Source organism: Leptinotarsa decemlineata, unplaced genomic scaffold (genome assembly GCF_025532065.1).
Source record: "Leptinotarsa decemlineata unplaced genomic scaffold, Ldec_3_MD MMD2_tig00026307_RagTag_RagTag, whole genome shotgun sequence".
Classification (NCBI taxonomy): domain Eukaryota; kingdom Metazoa; phylum Arthropoda; class Insecta; order Coleoptera; family Chrysomelidae; genus Leptinotarsa; species Leptinotarsa decemlineata.
The window spans coordinates 17238257-17255501 of NW_027412681.1; the positions used below are offsets into that span (position 1 = coordinate 17238257).

General features: G+C 33.4%; 1 protein-coding gene across 3 annotated transcripts in view; it reads left to right on the plus strand.

Annotated features, from left to right (window-relative positions):
• The window catches only part of LOC111508569 (xanthine dehydrogenase/oxidase), an 84056-nt gene that overhangs the window by 29988 nt on the left and 36823 nt on the right, over positions 1-17245 (plus strand). For all 3 annotated transcript variants that reach the window (XM_074181234.1, XM_074181236.1, XM_074181235.1), the window contains 2 exons: positions 311-598; positions 10822-10990. In XM_074181234.1, the coding sequence (XP_074037335.1) occupies positions 311-598; positions 10822-10990 (457 nt within the window). The remainder of the gene's footprint in view (positions 1-310; positions 599-10821; positions 10991-17245) is intronic.

The following is a 17245-nucleotide window of genomic DNA, read 5'->3' on the forward strand; positions in this document are numbered from 1 at the left end:
GTACCGCTTTTATTCATACTCTATTCATTTCTCAATATTTACCTAATTTATACATTTCTAGAAAACCAGGTTTACAATTTTTTCTTATCTTGTATAATTTCATTCAACTGGAATTGAATATTGGAAAAAAAGTGAACTAATGAATAAAAATTCAAATTTTCATTGTAGTCCTCAATTTGAAAGTATGCTTTCAAGGTTTTAGTCAGTTTATATTGGAACTTCCATATGAGAAGAAAAAATGTTCTTTTTGAATTTTCTTGAAATATTTTCCATTTGTTTCTTCATTTGTTCGTTTGATTCTAATTTCTAGATAATGCCAAGGGCTCAGAATGCTTCAGCATTGGTGAGTGCAGGATTTTTATTTCAAATAACCAAAAAGCTTGAAGTGTCTAGTGCTATTATTGTCTATGGTGGAATAAATACAGAGTTCGTACATGCAACAAAAACCGAAATTCATCTGAAGGGCAAAATGTTATTTGATAATGCCATTCTACAAGCCGCCTTCGCAACTTTGGACGGAGAGATTATACCCAGCTACTCCCCACCAAGTTCACAACCTAGCTTCCGAAAAAAATTGGCGATATCACTCTTCTATAAGGTGAGTGGTTTATTAGTAACACATCGTAGTAGCTTTCAGTTTGTTAAAATGAGTTTCAACTTAAATGCTGCCTTCTACCTTTTCCTGGCTGATTCACGGTGGATGGCACATTAGACATTTCTGATGAACCAGACGCCGGATCACTTTGAAAAATTCAGTGGAGAGCATATTCGGACATTCTCTACCCAACTGAAATATTTACGACAATGCGATGTTGCCACTTCCATTAGAAAGTAGTAGCAACTTTGATTTTTCAGATAGTTCACCCTGTACATAATATTATTTTTGGAATGTACAACAATTACCCGACAACTTTTATTGATATTATTATTTACCTATCTGTTAGCGTTTTCTAAATATGAATAAATTTCAATTTTTTTCTTCGGAAATCATGACCTCTAAATATGCTTTGAGTTTAGAAATACTATGGTACCGAAATTTGGTTTGGAGTTAGATGATACTCTGGGGCTTCTCACACTTCAGCGTTATCTCCGTTACTCCAATACAGCTTGAAAAAGTAATTGACATCAGTTGATTATTTCAAATGGAACACCCTGTGTATCACTACAAATTCAGAAAGATGTTGAAATTTACTTTCTTCCTATACACATCATACGTATATCTAACTAGTCAAGTTTCGGGCTCATGAGCATTTATTCCTGAAAATGTACCTTGGGCATGGTATTCCTATTCGATATTTTATAAACAGACCATGATTACTATTTGACAGTAACGTTGTTATATTCTCCTAATAATATCGACATTTTCGTCATTTAAGAAGTTTCAACAAAACTATTCGAACGAAGTACTAATGATTTTATTTATTATTTTTGAACAGTGTGAATAAATTATCAGAAGAACATTTAGAAAGTTCAAAAAAACATATCTGAATCTACCGCAAATGAACCTCAAGGAAATTATACGAATTCAGAACAATTTCAATGCATTTGGATCAAATCTAAAGAAATGAACTTTGAACGTTCAAGCCAGTTTCGAATATACCTAACAGTATGTTGAATGGACTGACGCCTATCAGAAAACAACTCTCTCCTGGCTAATACCACGAAGGGCGTTGGATTATATCCGACAGGCGTCAGTGCAGGAATCTTCACAGAAAATTTCCTGCAATCGGCAATACAACTGAAACAATCGACTTTCAATTTTGGAACGGGCAAATTTGCAGAACGGTTTCGGGCTCATTAGCCACTCATCAGTGCAAGATAGTGTCCATCATCGACCTAAAGTCAATGATATTCCATAATTGAAAATCGACGTAATCCATCTTGAGTTCATTCGGGTTGAAGCCTGGCTCCCTTCCCCTTTCAACTGATATTGAAAATCGGAATTCTTTCAGAGTATTTCATTCCTCTTCCTAAGTTGGAGCGAACAACAAAATGTCACTCCATCTAGTGAACGAGGTACTAACCAACTGCATATACGTAATTTGCCCGAATCCTCTGAATAAGGAAGAAAAACGTTCTTATTAGTCAATGACGAAAATGTCCATATTATTAGGAGAATGTCACAACGTTACTGTCTAATAGGAATCATGGCCTGCTTACAGAATATTGAATGAAAATATAATTCTGAAGGGATATTTTCATAAATAAATGTCCAGAAGTCCGAAACTTAACTAGGTAGGTATACGCATGTATGCATAGGAAAAAAGAAAATTTTAACAGCTTTCTGAATTTGTAATAATACACAGGATTTTATATTTGAAATAATGAACATTCAGTCACTTTTTCAAGCAAACGAAAAAACTGTATTTTTTTACCACCCTGTATTGAAGTGACGGAGTTTACGCTGAAGTTTGGAAAGCCTCCAAGTATCACTTAACTCCAAACCAAATTTTGGTACGATAGTATTCCTAAATTCAAAGATATCAGCATTTGTTGAGGTCATGATTTCCGAAGAAAAGAATTGAAATTAATTCATTCTTCGAAGACGGTTAAGAGATGGGTATAGGAAAATATCAAGAAAAGTTGTAGATTACAAAAATATAATTATATACAGGGTGTTCGATTTTAATAAATTAATATGAAAAACTTATAAAAAAAACGTTTATTTACGCCCTAAAATGATAAAAATAAGATTTAAATTACATTAAACATATTAATTTTCCAATAACTTTACAAAATATAATTGTAAATAATAAGATTCAAATTCAATTGAATAATAAGATTTAGATAAGGTTTTGGTTTTGGTTGGGGACAGAATTATACTTTCGACAAATTTGGTACCTGAAAGACCGCCTGAATACTTGTTTTGAATTTAGGCATTGCAATCATATTTTTATATCGAATATTCAGGTTATGAATGTCCGTACGATGTGATTTTTCTATGAAGATATGAAGGTTTTTTTGTTACAATTATTTTATGGAAAAAACAGACCGCATGGAGTAACCTTTTTTCTCCATGTTCAGCCATCCAATTTTTTGAAGCTTATATGAGATCCTGTATCGCCGACCAATACCACACATTAACCTAAGGCAAGAGTTTTGAAATTTTTCAGTCTTATTTTTGTATTTATTGGTTAAACATGGGCCATAAAGAACATCCGCATATCTGTATCTGTAGAGTAGGGAGGGTAAGTGTAAGCCCACAGCACTTAGGCCACATGTAACCCATTGTACATCCTCCCGAGCAGTTGTCCTCCTAGGTCATCGTCCACCCTGTTCTTTCCAGGAAGGTGGACAGGTCATTGGGAGACACCTCCTTTATATCGACAGATGTAGGCCAAGACTCGCCGAACACACACTCTCTTATTGACGATAACTCCGGGGACTCGCACATAGGACATGCCTGACAGTCTCATCTTCCTGTTCACACATCCTGCATAGAGGTGTCTCCACTAGCCCCATTTTAAAGAGATATTTCCTTAGTTGACAGTGGCCAGTCAGAAATTATACTGTTAAGCGTAGATTTTTTCTGGTCATCGCCAGATATTTCTTCGGCGCCAGCTTCCCAGGGTCGTCCAAGGTGATCCTGGCAAGATTGCATCCTTTGATTTCATCCCTTCTCTTTAAGAATTGAGCATGGATGTAACATTCGGCAAGTTCCGCAATTGTAGAAGGCATCAGGCCGTAGGTGCCACTGGGTTCTAAAATTCATAGTTCAGCCACTTCCTTGGCTAAAGAGTCAGCAATGCGATTACCTTTACTCCTGTCATACTCTTTAACCCACCTTAGGATAATTTTATTACTCACCGAGGCTTTGGTTAAATCTTGGTGACACTCTAGTACAAGCCCTGAGGTTACACGTCTGTTCAAGGCTCACAGGGCTTGTCTGCTGTCAGTGCAGATTGTTATGTTTTTGCTTGAACATCCGCATAATTGAAAATTGAAAGCACCAAAGATTCACATAAAGTCTTTTTCACATAATAAGGCAGACTATGTCGGTTACCGTAAATGATTTTCAGTGCAGAATAGGCACGTTGTAAGAGTTTATTTACAAATTTTCCAAATCTCAGATCTACATCCATCAAAACACCAAGATAAGATTTTTTGCTTCACTAACAATGTCTAGTGTCTCTTTTCGAATGCAGATATTCACAGAGTTATTCACTATGGAACGGTGAAATCTTGGACCAACTATCATTATATTTGATTTACAAAATACATAATGTATGCATTTATCCTAACAACTAATAAAGATACATACATTTATCCTAATTACAAAGACATATATACACTTATTGAATCAGATGAATTTCATTTACTTGAAGGAGATCGCCGCTCGATTTGCATATAGAACCCTGTATAAGCCGTTAATAAGGACTGTTTTGCGCCTAGTTTACCACTGTCCAGTGATATATATATATATATTTCAATATTAAATTCTACAAAAAGGATTTGAAGCTTTATATCTTCTATTAATTATCTGCGAGCGCTTTCGACAGTTGGTAGTACTGTCATCTTCTGGCACTCCTCAAACTGAACTGGTCATCCTGTTGTCTGTCTCTTTACACGGTCAGAGCGTCTTAACTCAGGTATTTCAGGTACTTTAGGTAAATTTGCTTGTATTTGTTCTGCATCAGGTACTCTTCTTCGTGTTAGATCTTCTCTAGGAATGTGTATGGTTTTGTTTAATATATTCCATACACATTCCTACAGAAGATTTAACACGAAGAAGAGTACCTGATGCAGAACAAATACAGGCAAATTCACCTAAAGTACCTGAAATACCTGAGTTAAGACACTCTGACCGTATAAAGAGACAGACAACAGGATGACCAGTTCAGTTTGAGGAGTGCCAGAAGATGACAGTACTATCAACTGTCTAAAGCGCTCGCAGATAATTAATAGAAGATATAAAGTTTCAAATCCTTTTTGTAGAATTTAATATTGAAATACTCAAAATAAAGGAAAATTAGTTGCATCAATCAAGCTAAGGACTAACGAGGTTTTGTCTTTTAACGTGTGATTCCTAACACGGGTTGGACGATAGCCCAACCCGGGGCTTTAACCGTCGACTCACACATCGGCCAATTGACTGAGCGAACAAAGCACCCACGTCTAACCGCCCGGCTACCGACCGGGCTATACATATTTATTTATTTATTTATTATCCACACAAGCTATTACAGCCTAATTACATGGATAAAAAAATTAAAGTTCATATAATCCTTGAAATACTTATGAATATATAAAAATAATAAAATATGGACCAGAATTGTAGAGGGAAATACTGCTTAAATAGGTAATTTTAACATATTTTCCAAAATTTTTTGGCGGAATGCTGATTGGGAAAGTGTCCAATCAAGATCTATTGATATAATCAAACTATTTACTAACTTTAGTAAGGATATTAGTGGTGCTTTCGTTGCGGTACTTACGGTTGGAATATTGAACATGAGCGAAAATCGGGTGCGACGAGGAGGTACGTGAAATGGTAACATACTGAGAATTTCTGAAGAATCAATGTTGTTATTCAAGAGTTTATGCGTGAATATCATTGCTGATAATTTTATTGGCGTCGCTGTTCTAAAGATAATATTTTAAATTCATATCGTAGGTCCAAAGACCTTGTTGTATATATATATATACAACAAGTGAAGGTATTCTCTGGTAATTTGTCTATTTTCCATGGTTTAAAGTGTCTTTCAAAAGTAAAATTTATATGAATCTGCTCAAGAATTCGAGCCGAAAAAAGTGAGTTGATAAATATTGTAATTAATGATACATCTTCAATAGATTAAATAATAACTGATATGCATATCGGTGAATGAAAACAACTTACACCTGAAAAAGTGGACCGTTTTTCTGCTACAAAAACGAAACACTGATACTAGAACCAGTGACCAGTGGTGTACCAAGTTGAATTTCAGCTCCAAATAATGGAAGTTTACTTTAAATGCTGCAAAAACAAAGAATCGCAAAACGTGTGTTGTATAGTATGCTTCGAAGTATTTCATCGTGCCTGTATAGAAAAAAAGAAATTCTGAAAAGATCTGGGTGGTGGCAAGTTATACTGTTCGATGAAATGCGAGAAAAAAGGTATTTCCCATAAAGTAGAGCATGACAAGGCACTTGAGGAAGTTGCTTTAATGAAAAAACATTAGAAGAATGAAGATGATGCAAATGAAGAAGTCGAAAAACTTAAAGCGGTAATTGACCAATTGAAACAAACAATAGAAGAAAATAACATATATATCAAACGGCTGAATAGAAGAACAAGGGATTTTGAAGATGAAGTAATGGAAAGAGATGAAAAAGACCAGGAAATGTTGAAGGAACAGAGTAATATCATAGAAAAACTGAACAAAAAATTATTGAAATCAAAAAAACAAATCAGTCCTATGAAAATAATATGAAAATTAGGATTGATGAAAATAAATTGTTAGCAGATGAGCTCAAACGAATGGAGGAGATATGCAGAAGCATGGTGGAGTCAATTAAAATTTTAGAACAGGAAAATACAAGATACAGCAGAGAACTGACTGAACTAAAAAGTCAGATAGATGCAGTGGATACAAAGATTCTTGAAGAAAGGAAAAATGAACATTTTTTTTCAAATAAAGAAGTAGAAGAAGCAATTGAACAACTCTCTTCTAATAAAGAAGAAGAAGCAGTCGAAAGTGAGAGAAATAAGATTTTGATATTATGTGATGAAGGAGGCAGGAACGTAGGAAACTTATTGAGTAAGGAACTTAGACAAAAGTATTTTGTACAAACTATAATCAAACCAGGTGCTAGTTTAAAATATGTTATTGAAGATATAATACAGTTGACACGATCATTCACAATGAACGATTTTGTGATTATACAAGCTGGTTTCAATGATTTTCTCAATAAGAATTATCCTTCATTCAAAATGTTAAATAATAACTTGAAACAATGTCTCCATACAAATTTGATTTTGACTACAGTTCCTCTTAGATTATCACATCAAAATTATTTTATTGACAAATTTAATGACAAACTTGGTAAGTACATTACCAGGTTAGACAATTGTATTAAGACGAGAGCAATATTAGTAGATATTAACGATGATAGACGTGTACTTACTAAAAATATGTTAGTTTCTAAATTAACTAGTATAATTGTTAATGGTAGAAAACATAGTAACTTAGTTCATATCGAGATAGGTGAATATTTAAATAGAGATGAGGTATGCAAGATCGCTGATGATAAGGATATAATCGAAAGTAATTTTTTAGAGAGAGCCAAAAAAACCGTAGAATACAACGCATAACGAAAGATATTGACTGTTTTCTTCTTTACATGAATTCGCAAAGTCTTTTAGCACATTTTGATGAAATAAAGCATTTTGTTGATGATAAAAAACCTTTATTAGTCTGTTTATCGGAAACACATTTAACAACTGATATATACAATAGTGAAATTGATTTAAGTGGTTACGTAGTTCATAGAGTGGACAGTAGTAGTAGACACACTGGTGGTGCCCTCATTTATACAAAAAATGAATTACAAATCTTGACTATTTCTAAAACGTGTTTTGAAAAGTCCTACTGGTTAATATCTGTAAAATTTGTGTATCATAAAATTACTTTCTTAGTTGTCTCAGTTTATAGATCCCCAAACAGCAGTGGTGTATTATTTTTAGACTTTTTCGAAAAATGGTGTGATGATAATTTAACAGACAAGAATATGAAGATTATTATTGTTGGAGATTTCAATATTAATTGGTATGGTACGAATACGTACACTCAGAGATTGATGGCTGTGATAGAGGATATTGGTTTTGAAAATAAAGTTAAAGAGCATACGAACATAACAAGTAGTGGGGGTACTTTAATTGACTTAGTGTTGTCAAATTGTGACACCAATGTACAAGTACTAGATTTACCTAGAATTGGTAACCACAGAAATATAATAGTAAATCTCGATGAAGTTGTTTCAAAAAATGAAGTAAAATTAATCGAGAGTAGAGGTAGGACTTTGGATTATCATGCAATCAATGAAAGACTAGAGAGTATAGAATGGGATTATAGAACCTATGATATTAATCGTAAATATAAGTATTTGGTTACCACAATTTTAGAAGCTGTTGATACAGTTGCCCCTGTGAGGCAAATAAAAATATTACCTCACTATCAAGAATGGTGGAATATTATAGTCAAAAATGCGACTGCAGAGAGAGATGAAAGCTATCGGATATATGTCAATAATCGTATAGCAGAGAACTGGGAAACCTACCGACAAAAACGAAACACTGCTGTGAAGGTTATAAGACAAGAAAAAAAGAAATATTTAGAAAATAAAATAAATAGTAATATCGGTAATCCTACTAAAATGTGGCAGACTTTGAAGAAATATATACCAAAGAATAGTATTTCTAGCACATATGCAAGTATTGAATTCGATGATGTTATTATTGAAAATGATAATATCAAAATGTCAAATAGTCTTAATGAATACTATGTCAAAAGTATTAACGATATCACTGATTCAATTAATATACCTCAAGACGAAATTCCTCTTATAGTTAGTCCTGTTTCACATAAATTGAGATATTTCAAGATGATTACCATTGTGAATCTCAAGGAAATAATATTTTCAATGACAAATAAAAATAGTACAGATGAAATATCTACAAAATTGTTGAAAGAATGCTTCTCAACCATCTCTAAACCACTTTTGAATATGATAAATTATTCTTTCGAAATTCATAAAGTGCCTGATGAAATGAAAATTGCAACAATTATCCCAATTCCTAAAGTCCCAAATACGAATAAAGCTTGTGAATTGAGACCAATAAATATGATACCAATTATAGGAAAAGTACTAGAAAAAGCGGTCTACAATCAAATTGTGGATCACTTGGAAGGTAATAAGGCCCTTACATGTGTTCAGTCAGGGTTTCGTAATAAACACAGTTGTGAAACTGCTCTGCAATGTGTGCTCCACGATTGAAAGAACACTTTAGAAAAAAATCAAATAACAGTGACCGTTTTTCTGGATTTGCAAAGGGCTTTCGAAACTATTGACAGAACCAGATTATTGAAGAAATTGGAGTCAGTTGGAATTGTAGATGCAGCATTACAATGGATTGCAGACTATTTGAATAACCGGAAGCAAAAATTAAGACTTAACCATGTTACATCTGGCACACTCGATAATAATATAGGAGTGCCTCAAGGTAGTGTTCTGGGTCCTTTATTGTTTCTAGTTTATATAAATGATATGGTTGAGGTGGTGAAAGGATGTTGTATACACCTCTTTGCTGACGACGCTGTTATTTATTACTCTGGGAATAATCATTCAACATGCTTCAATGCAATCAACGAAAGTTTAGAAGCCATTCAAAATTATTGCTGTGGAAACTTATTGAAAATAAATACAAACAAAACAAAATGGATGTTAATCAGTAGAGATAAAATGTATAGGGAAGTAATGAAAACAGAGCCAAAACTTTCAATGGATGGTGTCCAGATAGAAATGGTTGAGACATTTAAATATTTAGGGGTTTTGGTTGATCGTCAACTGTATTTTAATGACCATGCAAAAAATGTTATAAGAACAATTGCCATGAGAATTTATTATTTGAGGAGATGTTCTCCGCATCTCACTCAGTGGAGTAAACTTATAATTTATAATACACTTATTCTTCCTCATTTCAACTACTGTGCAACAGTGCTTTATCTGGTAAATCAAAATGTGCTAAGCCGTTTGCAAAAATTGCAAAATCGAGCTATGCGAATTATTCTTTGTTGTGCACGTGACACGTCAATAAATTCTATGCTCGATACTCTTCATTGGTTACCGGTTAAGACTTATCTATTATATCACTCCCTTATATTCATTCATAAAATTAAAAGAGGTATAGCACCTGAATACTTGCAGAATATCTTAGTTCTCAATCAGGATGTTCATCAGCACGATACTAGATGTAGAGGTAATCTTCGTGTTCCTCTGGTTAGCAGAACATTTTCATGGAATTATTTTCCAGTAGTTCGACTGCATTAACCTTTCTCGATTTCATATCATTTCTAGAAACATGTGGATTCATTTTCCGATGGCATTTCAGGTTAGCTTCCTAAATTTCTGTTAACGCAGTTGTCGATTGATTGGTCAAACCACTAACACTGACATAAAAATTTGGCAAGTTGACTTGGGTGTCACACCAATAGGTGGTTCCACTTATGTTTCGCTTGCGTTTAAGCAGTTATTTTTATCAAGTACTTTTCTTGGATTTTCACATTTTGTTTTCAATCGAGGACCGCCTGCCCGGTACTGACGATGCCCAATAGGCTGCACAGCTGTCTACCGGTGGCTCTTAGATTGAAAACAATATGGGAATGATCACAAAGTACTTATCTATTTATCTTTTGATTTCCCTGGAATTATTTCCCAGCAGCTTGACTACTATATAATATGTATATATATAAAAATATTTAATTTCACAAACTGGCACTCCTCAAACTGCAGTTTGGGGAGTGCCTAGAAGATGACAGTACGACCAGCTGTCGAAAGCGCTCGCAGATAATTAATAGAAGATATAAAGCTTCAAATCCTTTTTGTGAAATTTAATATTTAAATACTTAAAATAAAGGAAAATCAGTTGCATCATTCAATATATATATATATATATATATATATATATATATATATATATATATATATATATATATATATATATATATGTATATATATATATATATATATATATATATATAATTCTGTTGATAATTTTATTACTAAACCAGTTGTATGATTTTATAGTCAGTTTTTATCCTAAATATGGATTGTTTTTTTCAGTACATTCTAAGTATAGCTCCTGAAAATTTTGTTTCTGCGAGAAATCATAGTGGAAAAGGGGGATTGATACGTCCATTGTCTACTGGTCTTCAAAGTTTCGAGACAAAGAAGAACATTTATCCCGTGTCTGCACCAGTAACGAAGATAGAATCAGTTTACCAAACCACTGGTGAGGTCATTCAGTACATTTTATTTCAATTTTGATTTTGCAATAAGTGAAAAAGTACTTTACTAGTACTTTACTACTACATTCGACACTACAAGATACCGGTTTTGCCGTATGATCTGGGGGAATTGAATCCGTTGTAATAATTGAGAAATGCAGAATTTCTTCATTTCCAACCATAACCAAGTTCATATGCTTTTATCAATTAGCTAACGAGCTTGATGTCGTCCTCCTCGATCATTGAAATCAGACGGTATTTGTTGTATAGTTTTCAGCTCCGAATGGGACGAATTTTGTCAAAAAAAAATTCTGTAAAGAGATTGCTGTAGAATGTCATTACGTCACACCCCTGCTCTACGAGAATTTGTAGACATACAAATTTAGATAGGAAAGGATATGGCCACACTGTTAACGACTGTTCTTACTTCTCACTTGTGGTGTGATGATATGAGTTTATTTTTTATTATCGTTTGTTTATGTATTAGTGCACATCCTATTGATTTTTCGAATTCTATAGGCACAGAAAACTGTAAGTACAGAGATGTAGGTGTTGAAATGAAACCTCTATAACTAACTGGTTGTTGCTTGCGGCTTCGCCGGCGTAAAGTTTGGTTTGTCACATTGAGTTTCGTGAAAGACCATTTTAAACAAATAGTTATAATATTTTTTTATCAACCCAAAACTTCAGGTTTCCAACTTCAAAACTGACGAAATTCAATACAATGCAATCTTTGAACCCCTAATTTTCCACCTTGGAGTGAAAATAACTTATTTCCTTTCTTGATGCTCATTTACGCTATACAAAGAACCCACCTGCATATTTCAAGATTCTAGGTTTAGTAGCTTCGGCAGTACGTTAATATAAGAGCGGGCAACAGCTAGTAACTTATATTTTCACTTTTAAAATACAGTGACTGAAAAAATATTCCAACTGCATTGAATAATGAATAGCTTAGAGAATCGATTTATGTTACCTATAAATAAATTCGCAAAACTAACACAACCGTCAACGACGTCGCCTCACACGATTCCTAGTGTAAAAGACGAAGTTTATCTATATTAAATACTTAAAGCGACAATTGTATCAATTTTTATAAGAATTTGACAGATATTCCAAAATGTGTATAAGCTGTATTTTTGTGGGTTTTATGACTAAAATTACACAAAACCTATGTAAATTGTAGCCCACATGTTATTCTGATGTATGAGCTGTATTTTTGTGGGTTTAAATCTGAATCCGTTAGGTCGTTAAGACGTGAAGGAGCCAAAAACATACATACATACTTACAAACTTTCACATTTATAATATTAGTATAGTATAGACATGCATGAGATTCTTGGTGTTTTTATAGTTACTCATAAATTAAGCTACTATCAGGGTACTTATTTTTTTATTCTGAATACATTTTGTTCTCAAACCACCACCTATTGAAAATCGAAATATAAAACTATTTAAAAGTCAAAATGTTCTTTGTTCCTGGTTTGGATAGCATGGTTTTGATGATCCGTTTTTGTTAGCATTTGATTTTTAACAATCTACTACTATAACTCAAGCATGAATGAATATATCCAAACAAATACAATCGCAACAAGAAGATATATCCTAAAATCGGAACTGCTATCAAACAATGTGTTGCGAGTTTCGTGTGAACGAAATCAATGATGTTTTTTATCAAGTCAGTAGAATGAAATTGATTTCATTTAGACGGGATGACCAACGATAGACCGGTTTCGGAGTATTAGTCATTTCAGATGGAGTAAACCGTCTGAATATTCCAAACAAACAAAATTTAATTCAACTAATGACAAGCTCTGTCTGAAGTTGATTATGTAGTGTGTACCACTGTGCCACTTGCGAACAAAGTCCGGAAACAACTCCACAAACACATACTCCGGGGTAGTTTATTATTCTCAACTGTAATAATTTTTTTTTATCTGTTAACTTTGCTTACCATCGAATTAATTTGTATGAGAATGTGCGAATGTATATGAATGAACTCAACGGAGTGAATTCCGGAATATGAAGAATACATATTTTGAAAATAGAAAAATTAGATGCCAAAGTGAGCTACTGCTTTCATTGCTTGCGACTTGAACACCGCCAATAATTTTCAATTCAATATACAGCGTGACTCACGGTCGATGGTAGGTTAGACGTTTCTAGAAAACGCAAAGCATGATTTTTCTGAAAATTTCACCTCTCTCATTTCCTTACCTGCTCAATCGATCTAAAATATTTTCAGAATTGCGGTGTTGCCAGTTCTATCAAAAAGTCCAGCAATTATATTTTTTTTTAATGGAACACTCCGTATATTAATACTTTTTTGTTAATAATGTCCTATCTCTATCTGTTTTCGTGAGCAAACTCACGAGCAAAATAAAATCACTTTTAACAAATGTATCATACAATTTTTTTTGTATAACGTTACTGCTGATAATAAAAAAAGTTATAGGGTTCATGGGATTTGAACACACGATCTTTGGATTACAAGCCATACGTTACAACTACATACGCAAACTCACGTTATTTTAAGGAGGATTATTGGTTAGTCATGAAGGACTTTCTACAGTTGGACTGAGTACTACTTCGTCATCGTCAGTAACTTCACAGGGATTTAATATTACCAATAGCACGAACTGCATGTGTGAACTTTTCTAAATGATTTTTTGGTAGGTGTTCTGGTTGAAGTGTTTCTATCAAAGAGATTTTCAATAACAGTTGTACAAAAAATAATTTTTTAAGAATTTCATTTCTAGGTAGCCGTGGAAATATCAAGCTTATGACAGTTTGGTGACTTTTATAAGTAATTGATAAATGGTTATTGACGGTGTTTAAAAAAATCGCCAAAAATGAATGCAAATATTGATTATTCAAACGAAGTTCTTATGAAATTATTTATTATACAAGGACAGTGTGATCAAATCATTGCCAGAACTTGTAGAAAATTCAACCAAATGTATCCTGAATTAACACCAATGAACGAGAGGAAGTTTGTAAGATTACAAAATAATTTCCTTAACTATGGCTTCATGTTAAAAGCGCAAGGCATCCGTATAAATTTACCAAAGTTCAAGCTTTAAAAGCAGAAGACTTCGAACGAAGAATGCATTTTTGTGAATCCCTTTTGATTCATACACAGGAAGATCGGGAATTTTTGTCAAAAATAATTTGAAGCGACGAATCAAAATTTACGAGGGATAGTATTTTCAATAGAAGGAATAAACATTTTTGGGCTCATCATAATCCTCATGTTACAAAAGAAATGGGTTTTCAAGAAAAATTTGACCTGAATGTTTTCTGTATTTTGAAGAACAATAAAATTAGCTTTTTTATTTATGAAGACACACTGAATGCAGAGAGATATCTTCATATATTAAGGACGACTGTAACCGATTTTCTTGAAAATTTGTCGTTAGAGGAATACAGGAATTTGTGGTTTCAACTGGACGGAGCGCCAGCTCATTCCACCCAGGAAGTTTCCAGGAAACTTGACGAACTCTTCGACGATCGTTGGTTTAGGCGTTTAGGGCCGTGGGATTAGCCACCGAGATCACCCGATCTCACGCCCCTTGACTTTTTTCATAGAGTGTTTTGAAAGAAAGGGTATACAGTACTCCAGTGCCTACCAAAGAAGAATTGCGACGGCGAATAGTGCGGAGTATTGAAGATCTGGATCCCCAGGAAATTGAAAAAGCAACCACAAGTTTGAAGATCTGGATCCCCAGGAAATTGAAAAAGCAACCACAAGTCGCGTACAAAAAAAACATTTTAAAGTGTTTAGAATGTAATCTACAACATTTTCAGCATTTATTGTGAAAAATGTGATATTTTGTTTACAATTTTGTTATTTTGAATCATCCTATTCTGTTATTGTCTGTACTTTCACATGTTTTAGTCCACAAAATCTTACTTTTTACCTAGAAATGACTGATTTTTGGTACAGTTGTTCCCTGAAAACTTTGAGCCATAGTTAAGGAAATTATTTTGTAACCTCACAAACTTCCTCTCGTTCATTGGTGGTAATTAAGGATACATTCGGTTGAATTTTTTACACGTTCTGACAATGATTTGATCACTTTGTTCATGTGTATAATAAATAATTTCTGAGAACTTCGTTTGAATAATCGATATTTGCATTCATTTTGGAAGATGATTCGAAACACCGTCGATAACTCTTTGTAAATTACTTATAAAAGTAACCGAACTGATATAAGATTGATAATTCCACTGCTACCTAAATCCAAATTCTAAAAAGAAATAATGTTTCTAGAAGAAGCGACTTCATTGAGAAAACTTGACGATTTAGGTATAGGGACATGATATATCATCTTGAAGCATTTTTTACCATCTTTCATTTCACCGAGTAATATACAGGGGGTTTCATTTGAAGAAATGAACTTTTGACTACTTTTATGCACAATGGAAATAGTAGTAATTTTAGCACGCCCTGTATGATATGGAGTCGATTTCTTGGTGTTATTTGAATATTTCGAGTTTGTCCAAACTATCATCAGAATATCAACTTTTCATGAATTGAGAGTACTGATGTACTTAATTTCAATTAAGGCTATGTTTTGGACCATATTTAGCACAATTTATTTTTTATCTCGGAAATAGATAGAGATAGGTATAGAGATAGGTATAGGACATTATTAACAAAAGAGTATTAAAATACCAGAGCGATTCCAAAAATGTACTAATATACGGGGTGTTCCATTTAAAAAAATAAAGTCGCTAGGACTTTTTGATGGAAGTGGCAATGCCGCAATGCTGAAAATATTTAAGATCGATAGAACACGTAAGGAAATGTGAGAGGTGAAATTTACAGAAAAATTATGCTTTGCGTTTTCCAGAAATGTCTAACCTACCATCGATCGTGAGTCATGCTGTATATGGCAGATCTAGGAATTTGTAACACATAAAACCTGTTAACAACGAAATGAATATAGTTTGAAAAACTAAAAAACAGGCTTTTGAAGAACATCAAACTAAAAAGTTAAAAATATGTTTTTTAAAAATAAGCTCAAAACAATAACGAACGAAAAATACTAGTATTATTGTGAAAAAAGCGAGGGGTGCTTGATATACAAAAGCTATGGCACAAAGCGTCCACGCCTTCTTCACAATAATACTAGTAGTTTTCGTTCGTTGTTGTTTAAGCTTATTTAAAAAAAAAATCAACTTCGATGTTCTATGAAAGCGTGTTTTTTAGTTTTTTAAACTATACTTATTTTTAATTTTTTTAGTTTCGTATGCTATAAAAAGCGTTTTTTTTTTTATTCTATTTGAAGTATATTTATTTTATCTAAACTTTGGGATCAATCAACCGTATATTGTTTAGAAAAGTGACCATTGATATTTTCCGATTTCGGAGAAGGAGCCTGAAAATCAGCTACCAAGCCCAAGGAAGGCAGCAGGTGCGCAAAGGAGGGTTACAAATAAGGCAGCAGGCGCGCATGTTAATAAAAAATACTTTTTTCAAATAAAAAATACATACAGTTAGAATTATATCAAAAGGGGGTTACGGACTGCGTCATATGCCCGCGAATAGATCAAGCAATAATGTCGATAATTCTGTCAAATGCAGATCCCGAGCATTTAAACGGGAATAAATATGAAATGAAAAGGAGAGTTACAAACAAAACAAACAAACTGACAAACAAACAAACATACATACATACAGGTGAAGCTAATAAAAGTGTGTTAAAAAAACGTGTAGATGTTAACTTAAAAAGTAAGAATTCTTGGATCCCATAACAAAGATAAAGGGAGAATCCCAACATTGTTGCGGCCTAATGATGAACACTGAAGATCAAGAATGATAAAATACAGTAATAATAAGTGATATATGATTTTTCGACGTTTTTATAATACCTGAACTTATTGTAATTTTCCTTCCGTCTTTTTATGATACCGATTCCATTTTGTCATCTGTTCTAGTTTGTACAGGTCTTTTGTTGAAAGTATTTTATATTGTTCTAGGCATGATTTGGGTTATCCAAGAATTGCTTGCCTTCTGTTTTTTAAGGACAAAACACAAGCACTACAGGAAAATAATTAAGGCCTCTATAAGAGCAGTCCCTATGCGAAAGTAGCGATTTACGTTGCATTTGAATCGTTGGAGATTAAATTAATTTGGAAAAATGTTTTCAGGAAGTTTATTCCACATAAACGCAGTTCTCCAAAAGAAATAGTTACTAAACTCAGGTGTCTTCTTAATTGACAATGTTCAATGAAAAACCCTGTAGTCGATGCAG